General features: G+C 41.9%; 1 protein-coding gene across 1 annotated transcript in view; it reads left to right on the plus strand.

Annotated features, from left to right (window-relative positions):
* LOC138302579 (F-box/LRR-repeat protein 2-like) overlaps positions 1-16,543 on the plus strand; it is a 473,996-nt gene that overhangs the window by 104,323 nt on the left and 353,130 nt on the right. Inside the window, exon 5 of the mRNA XM_069242590.1 lies at positions 10,218-10,371. Within this exon, the coding sequence (XP_069098691.1) occupies positions 10,218-10,371 (154 nt within the window). The remainder of the gene's footprint in view (positions 1-10,217; positions 10,372-16,543) is intronic.

Here is a 16,543-nt window from a genome sequence, read left to right on the forward strand (position 1 = left end):
AAGTCAAGAGAACTCCAAGGCCAGGTGACTGGCATCCTGTTTGCAGCACAGGGACACAATAACTGAAAAAGCCTGCTGCAGCAATTTGTTAGCCCACAGTCTTCAAACTGCTACCAGCGCTGCCGTGCAGCTCCAAGGACCAAAACCTGATGCACAACGTAACACCCGAGTTTGCTGAGCCTGAAAGTGCTGTTCGAGAGTCACTGGGACCTTCTGAAGACACGTTATCAATTTAGGAAGATTTAGTCTATGACCACAAAACGGACGACTGGTAGTCCTGTGGCAAATGGAATTTGGCCAGACTGTAGAAGAATTTGTGGTATGGTAACCATGCAACCAGGACCCCCTCGCCATCTTTGTAGACCGAGGAATCCCTGCAGAAAGACACCCATCAACCGAGTGGCATCCTGAGAGCATCTTCCGCATCCTTCAGCCCTTGCATCAGCCCTTCCATTGCAACTCTCAAAAAGTGCCTGGAACATTTAACGGACTGGTTCTCTTGTGAGGATGAGTCTTCTTTTGGACTTTACTGGTCATCCTGACTAGCTCCTGACCTACGTACTTCTAACTGACCCCGTTGACACTTACCTAAGTTTTCTTTGAAAACGTTTCAAGTGTCCAATTCATAGACTTTGCCAAGGCTTGTTGCAGTTGAGTGAAATTGCAGTGATTTATTACTGCATAAAAAATCTACTCTCTGGTGGATCTTTTTCATTCTAGTGTCTAAATTCTCATAGAAACACAACCTATTTTCATAAATTGGTGTTGAATTATCTGAGTGTTGTGTCGATTTCTTCTCCAATTGGTTTGCTACGTTTTAAATGTGTGTAACCTGTTCCTCTATGTAAGTCTTGCTGCTTCGTGCAACAGCTACCCATTGCTGAGCTGAGGGTTTTGCAGATGAAACCTACTGGGCCTCAAGGGGTTGGTAAGTTTATTACACAGTGAGGTTGTACAACCACACCACATAATATACCCTATTTCCTCACATTTCTCAATAATAAATTCCACAAGCCGGAGCTTGTTATGAAAAACATAAAATAAAAAGGCTCTTAAATGCTGGAACTTTTCTTCCAGTGCATGGATTTTATTTCTGTTGTTTACTGTTCAGGCTCGGCAGACTTTTCTCTCAGTCATGAACAGGAAAAATGTATTCCAGAATGAAAGCCTCAAATAGGGTGTATAATCTGATGTATTTTTACAGACATCTCTGTGTCAGACAGAGTGCTGGTCAAAGGTTTCCAATGACGGAGCCAGCTGAGCCTCAACCAGCAATAAACTGGAGCTTCACCCACCTCTAAATTAGGTGGAATGAACTACTAGCTTAGTAGTCTGGGCATCTGCAGTTTTTGTCAGATGTTTCAAAACTGCAAAACTCTAAATGACTCTCCAAGTCCATATTCATTCACTAATGTGTTTCTGTCAAAGTCTTCCACATTTTAATTTTCTGCGCTCTACACACCTGTTCCTTGTCAGATTAGCCATACATTGTAGCTCAGTGTTTCAGCAATGCTAGACTACTGCTTCAGCCACACATTTGACTTGTCTTGTGTGTCTTTTGGAAGAGAATATTTAGATTTCTGTTAATTAACTTGGCAACTTGCAAACGACAAGTCTGGGCCAAGCAGTTTGCTCATCACTAATCAGTACTTTCAGATCCTAAGCGCCTTCATGAAAAGGAAAAAGACAAGTAACAGCAAGACATAAAATAATATTGATTGTGCATATAATTATTTATTATTCTTTGTCTCCCTGGAGCCATATGGAAAGAAAAGGTACCTTTCTATCAGTTACTTTTCCTAAATATATGTTACAAATCCAACTTCAACACTGAATTGGTCCTTTAATAAATATAAATTATTACAAATGAATTGTATTTTTCTACATAACTAATCCTAAGCCCAAAATAGCAGCATTAATGTTTTAATTTGTACTATAGTTTCTTATGAAGCAGCCAGAGCCTTCCACAATGAAAAATGCTTTTAGGGCCTTGTCACACAAGGAATACGGTAACAATAAGTTTCTGCATGTCACACTTTTAAAAACAATTGAGCCCTACCTTGTGGGCTTCAAATCCTACATGGGGTGTAGTATTAAGCCATTCTGCTAAGTACAATAAAGTTTCTTCTTTATTGTGTATTTCCTTTTACCAAGGAGAAACAATCCCTCCCCTTCCCTTACCCCATATACTGTAGCTCTTCAACTATACTTCCTGAAATACCAAGATAAGGAGAGAATGGGAGGGATACTTAGACTATGATGAGAAAAAAAACTTAGACTAGGAGTAATGAAGATTACTGACATGTAATCAGGTCATTCACCAGTTTTTTCCTCATGTGGATTTCTAAGGCAAAACCCTATTGTCAACTCTGATACATGTTTACAATGTTTGACCTGGGATATCACAGAATCATTGACCAAAATGAAAAAGTTGCTTAACCTTTGCCTTCAACTGTTTGCTTCTGGTAAAGGCAAATATATTTTTACATAGCTCAACAATTAGAGGCCAGCATTAATGAGAACTGCACCACAACCCACTCAGTAATGCTCTTATTTTTTGTAGTGTAGTGTGTTAACCCTAACATGCATCCAACACCTATTTTGATTCATCATGAGCCCAAAAGAATGTGTTGTACCCATTAAATGTATCCCAGAACATGCTAAAAAGAACATCAGTATATCAATGTAATTAGAAATGATAAAACAGCTATTCCTACAGCATCCGCCTGTATCAGTTAACCCAGAGTTCCTTTATGTCACATGATTCATTTGGAGGCCTTTATTGAAACTACGTAGCTTGTGACAACTTTACATTGTGCTATATTTAAACCGAAAGATCAGAATACTACTAACATCCACAATAGTCCTTAGGTTGGCAAATAACATTGTTTACAATTGCAAAGTCCTTTCAGTGACCTACTGAATGAGAACTTACATTCATAAATGGACTTACTCACATTTGAAAAGTGTGATTAAAGCTCCTCACATGGTGAGTTCTGGGTTATTCAGGACAGAGACATCAGCAACAGGTAATCACACTCACAAGCTTATCAGTGTCTGAGTATGGGCTAAATTCAGCTTACATTTTTATTTTCTATACACAAATGCAACATCCTTGAATAACATATTGTGAAACTTCCATCTGTTAACACAAAATCGACCCAGGTCTGTTGGGGCAGATTCTGATTGTCCCTAAATGTTTGTCAATACTTCACCTGGATGAGCTCATATTTCCTGGTTAGGACCGCCATCATTAGGGCATACTCCCACCTGTTCCATTTCCCTGGAGCTAACAGGGTACCTTTCCCTTCTTTGGGAATAGGCCTCGAGAGACTGCCCCCCAATCTCCTTTAGGGACCCTATTCATCTCTTTAGCAACCGCATAGGACTCAAACCGGTTGTCTATGTTATCCCAAGGGCCACGGTATTATGCAATTGTGCGGTTGCTGCATTTTTCACATATTTGTTGCATTTGTCACATAATCCAGAAAATGCTGCATAATCTGCAGATTAGAACAGAATTTTTTTTACAGATCGAATGGATCAAAAGTTACTGAAAACACAGCAACACATGTTGCGGGGCAGTGGAAGGCCCTCTGCAAATGTTGACTAGTCAATTTAATTGCTTATTGCTTTTTGTAGGTGTTAGACTAATGAGGTGCAGCCAAACCCAGCCAGTGTTAACAAGTGTAAAAATGACAAAATAATGAAGTAATACAGTCACAAAATGTGCTGCATTATGCAGCATAATTTGCTTTTTCTTGCCACATCATTTACTCATGCTGCATAATTTGGCCCTCCCCTGCTGCATAGTTCCAGTGGCCCCAGTCATCCCCCATAACAAAGAAAGGCACCAGATTATTTGGGATTTGGACCCTCTTTTCTTCAATGGACACTGGGGTACTGCTACCACCATTGTTGATGGACTCTGGGGTCTGCCTGGCTTTGAGCTCCAGCTCCTTCACGCTAGTCTTGTGCCAGTAAAGGTTTCTAATCAGCTAAGGCCCTCTCTGCCTCAGCTTTTTCCAATGTTCTCTCTGTCTCCGCCCTTCTCTCCCCTGCTTCCAGCTTCACCTTGGCCACTGCAGTTTGTTTTTCCTCTCTACGCTTCTCCCCCCGTCCTCAGCACCTCTGGGAACAGGACCCGGGCATGCACATTGCTCCCTCCCCCATCTTGGGCATTCTGGGCATCTGCTGGAGATGAGTTGTGCTGTCCTTGCAGCTCAGGACCCAGGCCTGGGTCCCCTATCTTCACTTCTCATCATTCTTCTCATCATTCAGGTTTGCCCCTCCTCTGTGGTGATCTGCCACCTCTGTACGCCCTCAAAGTCTCTAATAGCTACCTGGAGATCCAGCTTCTCTTTGCTGAGCTTCAGAAGCTCAGCCCTTATGAGAATGTCGAAATGATCAGATTCATCTCCATGGTACAAAAAGGAAGGCTGGAACTTACATTTAGAAAATGGAGAAAACTGCCAATGGAAAACTAAGAAAAAAAAATGTAAATTCTGATGTCAAATTATCTAAAAGAGATTTTGTGTGGTACTGTATAAATGCATACTGGATACCACCACTGAGCACCAATGTGAGATATTGGATTGCTGGTTGAATAGAGTGTAAACCTTGGCCAAGCAACAGCCACAATCCCTGTCAGGGTAAGCCACCACTAAATTAACTTGTGCTTAAACCTCTGGTAGCTTGGCACAAAGCAGTCATGCTTAACTTAGTGGCAATATATTAAGTATTTATGCAGTGCACAAACAGAAATAAAATAAAAACTCAACACAGGAAAACCCCACAAAACTAGAGTAAATTATAAAAGAAAATATATAAAAAACAACAATAATCCAATCAGTGGATCTGGAGCTATGAATTTTCAAAATTTAAAGTAAAAACCTACTTCCCAAAAGATCAAAGCACCAACCGTGGACATCTAGTCACACAAGACCGGGTCAAAGTAGGAAATTATGGCCAACTGTAGTGGCGCATAAGTCGGATATAAAAAGTGGATTGGGCCCATCGCTTACTTTCGAACCTAGAAGAACTTTAGAAACAAATGTTCTGAGAAGGTAAAATTCAGCAGGGCAAGGCTTCAGATGGTGTCTGGGAGGAGGTACTGTCTTTGAGAAGATTTCCATGTTTGGACTTAGCATCTTTTGGCAAAGGACAATTGAATATGATTTACTGCTATTGAGAAGAACTTAGCGGAGCTACTCTGAAGTCAGGTCGACTGGCAATTCATCATGGACGGATGGACAAGCAGGTTTGTCCTAGTCTCTTCACGGTTCTCAGAGAAGTTTTTAGACAACATTTTTCAAAGTTCCAGGTTTTGGAATTTTGGCTATCTGACACCTTTAAAACCACAGCCAACGCTCAAGGACTGGAGGGGTACCACTTGGGTGTTCAGGACTCACTCAGGTTGGGTCCAGGTGTGGGTTCAAAAATGTGTTTTCTGTCCCTGTGACTCTGATCAGGGAGCCAGCCAACAAGCCCTTGGAGTCCCTCTGGTAGTCCTGGATTAAAGTGATGGTACAGGGCTCAAGCAGCAGGGCAGGCCTCTGAGGGTCCAAAGCAGTCATTCCAGGTGCAGCAAAGGGGTCCCCAGCAGTCCCCAGCAGCAGGTAGTTCTCTTAGAGTCCTTGTGCAGGTCCAGAAAGTGAACTGAAAAGTGGGTCAGAGGGTCCCTTTTTTATACAAAGTGCCTTCTTTAAAGTAGGAGACGTTTTGAGACAACTCCCTTTTAAGTGCTTGACGTTTCCTGCTTCCCTGTTCTGGCTCCAAGATGGTTGCATGAACAATGTAGGGGTGACAAGTCCATTGTATGAATGCAGAGCACAGGCTATTCAGTTGCAAGAGCGACTCTACCCAGATCCCCCCCATCCTGCCAGCTGATGGGCTATCAAGCCACACCTAATCCCTACATTGTGTGACTGTCTGGGAAGAATAAAGAAAGTATAACTGCCAAATACACCCAGTCATGTGACCTTGGTTAGGCCGTAAGCACCAAATAGTTTAGGGCAGGAAAATGCCAATTTTCTAAGAGTGACATTTTCAAAATTGTAACTTAAAATCTGACTTTATCATTAAAGAAACGTTTTCATTCTAATTTCTTAGATACCATAAAGAAAGTGCTTAACTTTTCCTAATCAAACATTAGCACATATTAAATGTAATAAAGCAACCAAATGTTATTCTGTTGAGCAGTAGGCCTCATGGTAGTGAAAAACAAATTTGAGAGCTTCCAGTCCTAATAAAAGAAGTGGGAGGTCTCACCAAGTTAGACGGTAGGCCTAACATCATGACATCATGGCATGTGACATCACAGTAAATGACATCACGGTGTGGCATTATAGGAAGTATCATCACAAACCACAACCTCACAGGAAGTGACATCACAAGAAGTACCATCAGATCTCAACGTCTCACCCATATATTTAGAAGGTCTATTACAAGATTTACCAATTGAGATTTTGCATCAAGGTCGTGTCAAAAAAGTGATGCAACCCTGACACAAAATCTGTGCCTCAAACTATACATTTATTTTTGTTTAAACTCTGCCCCAATGAAATTGACAAGAAGAAGAAATGTGGCAGTAAATCTCCTATGCTTAATTGGTAGCAAAGCAGAAATCTGCTAATGTAGTACAGTGAGCTATGAAGGACATATTATCCTACACCTTGTGACCTACACCTTGTGACCCTCACTCTCTTATGTAACACATGCTGGTCATTGATTTATACACAAGTGATTTATTGCCAATGTGCAATGTGTACCTATGTTGTATAGTACTTACACCTTGCATTGGGAAGAGTAGTGCTGTAATGGAAATAAAACAAAATAGTGACATTTACATGTTTTACTTGTGTAATTACTGGGACAGATCAATACACCTAACATTAGTATGCACATCTCTTATAGTTATGGATTGAAAAATGTCAAAACCATGGCTCTCCTAAGTACTTGTGAAGCAACAAGCGGTGTGCCTGTGTTTCCCCTCCAGTGGATTTGGATTTCGGTGTGAGACTCCAGAGAATTCCCAGCCAGGCTACTTTAAGAAAAGGAGGTCCGAGAGTCCCCTATCTTCAGCTATTATTTTGGGTACACCTCCAATTTTAGATAACAGAGTCCCCCTGTTATCTAGACATGTGAACATTACTGCTCAGAAAGAAAAGCAGACAGTGTGCAGTCATATTTCAGTGGGACCCAATATCTTGGCATGGTTAGTGAATGTCTTCCCTGTGAAAATAGTGGGCAACCACAGTCTACTGGTGTGTATCCCTGACTTGTGCCCTAGGAGGTTTTCACTACCAGGACATGTAAAACTTGGTACATGTACAGCATTCAAATTACAAGGTACCCTGTTCTATGGGCTGCCTAGGGATTACCTTAGGGATGATATGCATGAAATAATGAGTATGAACCCAAAGGCACTGAAGGAAGAAAAGGCGAAGCTGTATTGTTCTTCGAAATCACATAAGAAGCGGCGTCGCCACAGCTCTAAGCATTGCTCTTCCTGAGATGCCAGCCCAAGGTCCTTGACACTGGTTTCCAAGTCTCTACGCCATTCGACCTGGGAAGTGAGCCCCGCCTTTTCTCCTCTGCAACCAAAGCCACCAGAGGCATCACCAGCACTGTCTTTGGTTGAAATCTCGGCATCGCCTTCAAGTCATGTGGCGCAGTTCTCTCCTGTTACTCCACAAGAGATGGAGGAGCGAGACTGAGGTGAGGTCCAGCCTCAACAAGAATATCCGGCCTACCAACTCCTGGGGAGGTTCCTTCTATCCTTTTAAATGCTATGTTCAGCATTTGTAACAGGGCAATGACGCCCGTTGGTGCACCTGAGGGCCCCACAGGCCCTTTAGCCTTTAATCTGGGCTTCCTGGCACCATATAAAAAGGCTTCTTTTATACCTACTGCTCCATGACCTTCAGGGTTGACAGCTCTGATTCCGAAATCAGATAATACTCGTCCGGCATCGAGTCACCCAACTCCTTCTTGGACTAAAATCCTAACGCCGGCTTCACCTGTGCCTCAGCTAAAAAATTTTACAAAGGTGCACTTTTTCTCGAGGCCGCATTTGGAGTCTAGACTAGGATCTAGAAGGAAGGCATTGAGGCTTTTGGATGAGCTGCAGTATTTGGAGGAACAACAGGATTTAGAAGAAGAAAAGATCCCTTTACATTCTCATGGGCTTGATGGTATTGAAGTTGCAAGCGGGCTGGACACTTCTACTGAGTGGGAGTTATTGTCACTTGAGGGTATTCCACCTCTGGAAGTTACCACTTACCATGGGGTGATCAGGAAGCCTGCTGACCTTCTGGAATTGCTATAATCCACATCGAAACTGATGTCCAACATCCTCACTGAGTTTCTCCACTCCTCCCCTGCTACATCTGAACCTTTGCTGCAGTTTAACGAGACTTTGTCAGAGCTGGTTCTGGATCTGTGGTGGAAGCCTGTGTCTACACCTGCTGTTTCCAAAGTAATTGCCAGAAGGCATAGGACTGCAACCTGTGACCCCCCCCCCCCCAATTCCTTAGTCAGCATCCGACGCCTGGGAATCTGGTAGTACTAACTTCTTGTTCTTTTGAGACAGTACCTGGTTCCGTTCCTACGAAGGCTGCAGATGAAGAATCGAAACTCATGGAACAGTTTGCTAAAGGGTCTTTTCATCATGCAGCATGGCCTTGAACTCAGTTGATGCTACATGTGTGTTAGGCAGACATATCCAGGCACTGATGGACTCAAGGAGGTGGTTCCCAAGCTGCCACAACATATGCAGGAACATTTTAAGGAGCTACTGCAGGACAGTCAGGTGGCTGCGAAATAGGTTATCCAATCAGGCCTGGGCACGGAAGACTCTGTTGCCAGAGCCATGGGTACATTGATGGCTAGCAGGAGACATGCATGACTTAGGGGATCAGGATTCTCCCCTCATGTACAATTCACCTTGATGGATCTCCCATTTGACGTGTCCAGAATTTTTTGGGAGAAAGCTCACTCAGCGCTTGACAGGTTCATGGAGAGTAAAGCCACGACTAAGTCTTTAGGTCTTCAGTCACTCTCCTCAACCTATAGACCTTTCCGTAGGTTTAGGGGGTTGACAGCAGCTCCTCCTTTCGTGGTGCAGCGCAGCAGTTCAAGGGTCAAAAGTCTGCCAACCCCCTTTGTAGGTCATACACATGTCAGGAGACTTAGGTAATGCGGTGCAGCCCAGTAGCCTTCCTCTTCCTCCTATTCTTTCTCCAGTGAAAACCTTTCAGGAAAGCAGCCCTAGTTCTCTCCCCTTTCTGCAGCATGTGTTGCCTGTAGGCAGAAGGTTGATTCATTTACTTCAAGAGGGGGTGTCAATAACATCAGACTCACGGGTATTGAGCAGTGCAGGAAATGAGGTATGCCCTTCCTGTTTGGGGGTTTCACCCTCCATTCCCTCTCCAGCATTCTTTTTGTTGAGGATCACCTGCTGTTGCTTCAGCAGGAGGTACAAAATCTACCGTTACAAGGCACAGCGGAAGCCTACGTACCACAGAAACATTCATCCGCTTTGTGTTTTTATATTTGTTGTTACAGGTGAATTAATAATTAAGCATAGCATGACTTAAAATAAGAAATACAATAATTTATGATTTATGCATTGTTTCTCTGGTGTATCGCCAACATAAGGAAATGGACAGAATGTTCAAATGTTCATTAAAGCTGTGCGCTATTTAAAAAATGCTTGGATAATTGATTTGATATTTTTCTTTCATTTTGATTCAGCACCTTCGTGCGGATATATTCTGCATCTGGGTCACCATTCGAATGCTAATCTGCCTGCCACGTTTAATTAGTTTTTTCCAGCTCTCAATCTGCAGTCCAAATATTACTCAGATTCAATAGTTGGGTTTTCAATAGTGTCTGGACCATGCTGGATTGCTTGTATAGATGGCAACGTTGTCGATAAACCCAGTTATTTCGTCTGTACTTGATCGTTCATATTCTGTGACCAAGACGTAAGATGTCAAAGCATGACGAAGGGAAAACCAACCATAGTTTTGAGATTGAACTAGTGTGGTGACCGTAATGTTGCACTCACAACATACGTACGCAAACTGTTGCTCTTCTGATTGCAACAATGTAGCATTTCAGGATAAAATTTCCAATAGTTGTTAGCTAATAACGTTTTCCTTCGCTTTGTTATACCTCCGTCATAACAAATATGGATTTTCTGTTGATTTTAGGATATGAACGGTGACCATCGGTATCTGTCCATGTGGCTGTATCTTCCTGATGAAATCTGGATTGGTGTCCTTACCTGGCTTTCTCATAAGGATCTCTGTCAGACGGCACAAGTCTGCCGCCGCTTCCGACAACTCACTGCTGATGAAACATTGTGTGAGTACACGATACCAGTTCAAATGTACCGTATGTAGAAAACAAAGTATTCCACACCTGATTTGGAATGCATGTTGCTCAGACCCCAGTCCGCACCTCAGGCTGAACATTCCCAAGAACTCATGGGTTATACAGACATGCACTGACTTTAAGGGGGCAACAGGCAGAAGGATAGGCTATGATGGCACCTCTTCTAGAAAGACAAGATATTACAATCAGGGCTTACTCTTAGACAGTAGTAGTATAACTGCATTATTATCCGCTCATGGTTTCTGTTCCTCATGGTTTTTCATATAGGATTAGTATTGTTCCCTGCAGAAAACCTCATGAGATGGCCGTACACAATTTTATACCTAATTCTCGAAATACAAGCAATGTTATGAAACATACTTTCACACAATCAATTATAAAGGATTACCTCTGTGTAAACATTGTTCATATATGATCCAAAATCCCATTCAACATATTTTGCACACGAGTGAACAGATACTACTCTCTCTGCTAGACCACAGCATAACTGCTTGCCTCACATACGAACTTCACACTTCTGAATTTAGGAATCATTGGAACACAATGTCACAGGTTCTTTTTTTTTCTCTGGAGGTTGCTACAGAACATGTTTTGGCTCAGATATTGTGTGGACAATCATAAATCATTGATTCATTTCACAATGCTGCATCATTCGCAAAGAATGCCACTGGTGGATTTCGTTTGTATAAGTTACATGTCTTAATCTTTTCTAACTCAACATCTTTTGTTCAAAACTCATCATATGTCTTGTGAGGAGATGCTCACCAGTGTTCTTGCTATTAATGCTGTGGTTCTTAGGAAAACAGAATTTTATTTCTGCCACATATGGAGGATTCTCTGGATAGTATCTTTGCAGGAACATAGGCCTACCGTGCACGGAGCTGATTCCCAGATCTGAATCTGCTTTTCCAAAGTAAAGGGTGCCTCCTTGCCCTTTGTGTTTAGAGTAGTGTGTACAAAATGGCCACCCTACATAAATATACAAGAACCAGACCCCGTGCGAATTTTTGTATTTTGGACTTGTGGCATGTGCAAAGGATGGGGCCAGTGTCATGCATCATAACATTTGGATAACTTCCCAACCTTTACAGGGATACGTCATATTGATGTTAATACCACAAATCCCTGCACTTTCAAAATGACGTAGTGCAGCAAGCTGACTTGCAGTGCAACCATGCGTCATTTCTTTTTAAATGAGCCCCCGAATTTGAGATATCCTAAGCATGGTGGCAGTTCCTTTGAAGTACAGATCCCCTGGGTCTTAAATACATTAATTTCACTTTAAGAATACAGCTAAAGAATCGAGCCATCCCCTGGCAAAGCCCTGTTTGCCTCTGATCCATGGGATACACCCTGTATTTGTCCCCACTCAAGATCCTTCCTGTAATTCTCCTCCAGTCTGTCTCACTATACACTACCTAACCAATGTTTTTACAGTAAATTACTTCCATTATCATGCATAGAATACCATGGCTGACAGGGTCATGGGTGGTGCTATAAGGGTATATCCTCTATCCTGCCGGTCAGGAATGCATGTATTGTTGCTAATATTTTGAATTGATGTCTTTTTAGTCAGGTGAATAGTACATAACATTTCAGTCAAACTGTTTTGAAATTTTTATGAGTTAATAACTTGATTTTCCGACCTATGCGCATGTAATTCCATAACCACAAAACAGGGAAACACGGCATGTCTGCATGTGTTCAGTCAGACTGACAGGGTGCTACATGAACATGTATATATGTGTTTTCACATCGCTAGATGGCGTGAGCCCTTGAAAGCGGTTCAGGATCGTTCTTAGTGAGACAGAATGTATGTTGGGATGAATCCTACCATTTAGCAATGTAGTATTCTCTTAAGAGGTGGAGCTTTTATGACATTTTCCTAATTCTAGGAGTGATGGAGTATTGGTTATGCAGCTCCAGATCCTTGGAGCCTAAGCAGAAGCCTATCTTATGGCTTTCTCTTTTTATGGTTTTTACTCTCCAGTCTGTCAATGGCACTGTCTGGCAGAGGTAACTATTTTTACAGTCAGGAAGCAGAGTGACCGTGCATGTGAAGCAGCTGACCCGGTAGGTGATATGGGATAGGATAGATGGCCAGTTTTCTTTCTGTAGAATAGCTACAATATGTTCAAAGTTCTCCTGGCTTGTGATAAGACCTGTTTCATGTTAGAGGGTGCTTTCCAATAGTGTTAGAAAGACCATAGAGTAGGTGGATGCCTCTGTCCTGGTGTGAGAGGACCAAGGCTTGTTGTTCTGGTACAGAAACACGATATGTTAGTGAATTGTCATACAAAGAAGAAAGTGAAACAAATGTATTTGAAAATAGAACTGACAGTGAACACCGCTAAACATTTTGGGGCATGATGAGATGATTTCTTATTCTACTGGTGCATTTCTTTATTGGGCTGAAGGTATGAGGGGTCGATTTTGAAAGCCCTCTTCTGATGCACTGCCAAAGGTTAATTGCAGCAAGCATATGGGGGCTTCAATAGAGAGATAAAGTGAAAGTGGGGGTGAGGGAGGTAGGGGGAAACAGATCAGAGAGGTAGAAGAGAGAAGGAGAGAGATAATGAATGGGTGGAGTGGAGGGTGAGCAGTTAGGGAAGGATGCCATTGGCATCATTCTTGCCAGGGCTGCTTATGGGTCCCCAGTCCTGTCACAGTGAATTGGCAAATATTACAACCACAAGATGGTCTGGAGAAAATTTCGTATGACCTAAATATGCATCAGTTCCCCAAAACAACAAAATATACCACACAGAGAGATGCAGTTGATCAAGTATAACTAAGAAAATGTTCTGCAACGTATATCTCAAGGAGTTTTTCCTATTTAGGGCAAAGGCCCTCACCCACCTTGAGGTAGCATGCTTCATCAGCGGGCCCCTCCTTACACCATGAAAATCAATTCAGTGGTGTAGGCTACAACTTCCTTGCCTAGACCAAAAGGAGGCAATGGAAGGAGCTCTTTCGATTATTGTGATGACTCAAATGATGTCCCTTTGAGAGTTAGGTGTGGGTGTTGTATGTGTGCAGAGTACAAGGTGCTTGTGACAATGCAAAACAGAATAAAATTATCTTATGGTGGAACAAAAACGTTAATAAATTTCCCCAACAGGCAGATGAAAACTCAGAGGTGGGTGAGCCCTTCAACGCAATCACAACATCAAAGTCGACATGTTTCTGCCCATTCTAAGACCCTATCAGGGGGTTCGAGGCATTCATCAGGCTAAATATAATGGTTGTCATTCTGACAATACAAGGGGAAAGGAAGTGAGAAAGGAAGTTGATTTTATACTTATAAAATCCGTCAACATGGCCCACAAGTAAAGTACGTAGGTCCATTATTATCATAACCTTCAAAGAGAGTTATAGGGTATAGGAAATAATTATTTCATGAATCAGCAATGGTCAGTGACTCACAATCCAAAAATAATAGTAACATCTTACATGAATGATAGATGTACATTGTGAATCACACCATATTCGTTGCATACATTCTGAACGCTCATCCGCTACCGAATCTAGTACTAGGCTTCAACCCAAGCCTTAATTGACAAACATGATCAGGGCTAAGGAGTACAAAGAGAGAGGCACAAATGCAGGAAGAAATGAAAAAATAAATAAAAGTTATATTGCAGTCTCAACTAAACATTTAAAATCAAATGAGCTATGTGCTGTCGCTATTCTATGGTGAGACACAACCCACGTTGGAAATACGGGCTACCATCAAAGTTCAGCTTACCTTAAATCAATTGTTTACAGGTCAAGCAAAGAGGGCGGGCCAAACAAATTATAAAAGTCATCTGCTCCCAAATGGGTTAGTGCTTGGTAAGAAATGCGAGCTCCCTGTCAGGACTCTTGCTCACCTCTACGGGGTCCAGTATCATCTCAGTTCGTCCAGGTGAGGAGGCAGCACAAACGGCGGCTCTTGCTATTTTTAAAGGAAACATCTCTGTTACAGGTGCACACATGTTAAAGTGAGGTAACACACGGGGTCATGGGAGATGTAGTTAAATCTGCATAGTCTCCCTTTTTCAAAAGACACAGTAAACAAGACAGACAAGCTTCAATGGCAAGATCTAAAAACACTGTAAATCGCGATTCACTTTTAAAAAAAAAGGTAAAAATCACAGTGACTGACGCGTGCATCAACTTGATGCAGGGGCCATAGGAGATGTAGTCAAATCCGAATAGTCTCCCTTCTTTACAAAACACAGTAAGCAGGTAGGCAAGCCTAAGTGAAAGGTTATTTTTAAATGTAAAGCACACCGTAAATCTATACTGATAATTGTCTAATAATATAATAAAGTATATTTCAATATCTTTAAGCAGACTAAAGATTGACTCCTAATCAGTAGGATAATAGTGACCCAGAGTCATTTCTTGGGCCCGATGAATCTTTTTCTATGTTCCGAGTGGTGAAGGGAAACAATTCAGTGTAACTCATTTATTCACACATTGAATCTCGGAGGCAAGCTGAAAGTTCAAATGATTTATTACAAACTCAAGGCCAAACCTATGTAAAGGAGTTCCAAAAACATGCTATACAAGTACAAAACTACCAAAGGTGAATTTAAGTGTCACACAAAATTAAGATACACCAGCATCAGAGAATTCAGTAGCAACAATACAGAAATTAAGAAATAACACTTTGTGCTCCGAGTTCCAGCTTTGATTCTCCAGTATAACTATTGAACCTATATTTACCTAACTACTCTAGTATGCTACAGGAAACCCTAAATTGATTTATATATTGGAAATGAAGCAAAGTGTCAGCACCACAGAAACCTCAGTAGATGTTTTACAAGAGAGGATGTGTGTAGCATAAAGCCAGTTCAGCCAAGCAAAAGGAAACAGAGCTCTGTACCTCTCTACGTTTCTGAAGGTTCACTCTAGTCAAAGGGCAAAAAAGGTCTGAATCTCTTACTAGCTAAAACACTCTTATCCATCCAAGCTTCAAACAGTTGAAGTCACCACCAGTAACTTTCCATAGTCTGTAGACAGTGGTGAGTGGTATCTTTTAATTAGTCTTTCATCACTTGGTTCAGCCATCAGGATGACCTTGGATCTTTCTCATCTTCATGAAGCCGGAGTGGAGTTCTCCTGCACAGCTCCTCATTAACATTCCCTTCCTTGGCAACCTGACTTCTCATACCCCCTTATCTATAACTAGCAATATGCTTTCCATTAGAAAAAGGTTTCTGTTGATGCACCTGCAAATAGAACAAGCATTTGCAATGCAGTGGGTCTTGCAAATTGCTCCAGTTGGGGCTATTGGCATTGTAAATTCCTAACTGGACTTTTCTTGCCACATAAAGTGAAAATGAAAAATAAAAGAGTTGGCATAAGCTTGCAAAGCGCCGCAGCCAACATGAGCGCGAAGGAGAGACACAAAAGGAAAATGAATTTCACTCACAGTCAACAAACTGGCAATCGTGCTATTAACCATGTAACAGGGTCAGTCTGCAAGGAGGTAACAAAACCTCCCCAAGGCGGGACAAACGTAAAGCATTTACCAATGATAACAAAGGATTTTTGAAAGGCAAACCCAATAACCAGTGAAAGTGATGGGCGTGCGGTGGGCGTTATTAAAACCCACAATACTCACAACAACTAAAAAACATACACACAGCAAACGGGAGGGATGTGAAGAGTCTCACATAAGTGTGATGCAGTTTCTCTGTCTCACTGTGGAATCCTTTTAAACTGGCAATCGTTCAGTTTAGCTGAAACAATGATTAGTCTGCACCCCCAAAATGCTGCTAGTTCTGTCAGGAAACACCACAGGTTCCTATATATTTATGTACATATATACATATATATATATATATATACACACACACACACACACACACACACACACCCCAAATGTTCCTGTCAACATCAGATAGGGTGTGGAAATGCAATGGGCTGCATAAATATTTTGAAAGGTCATACCAGAAAATGATCAACGTTCTTTTCAAGGAATGCGTATAAAAGAGGTGCAAAGGGAGGGCTGGGCACAGGGTCATGGTCTCTGCACACCATTTTTTACTATTTTCATATTGCACAATAAATTGGCTTCTGTTGTGAAAACCTGCTTACCCTTCAGTGCCTTTCACTGCGCAGCTCTGCGGAGGCTGTGGGGGGAGAGGAC

Source organism: Pleurodeles waltl, chromosome 1_1 (genome assembly GCF_031143425.1).
Source record: "Pleurodeles waltl isolate 20211129_DDA chromosome 1_1, aPleWal1.hap1.20221129, whole genome shotgun sequence".
NCBI lineage: Eukaryota > Metazoa > Chordata > Amphibia > Caudata > Salamandridae > Pleurodeles > Pleurodeles waltl.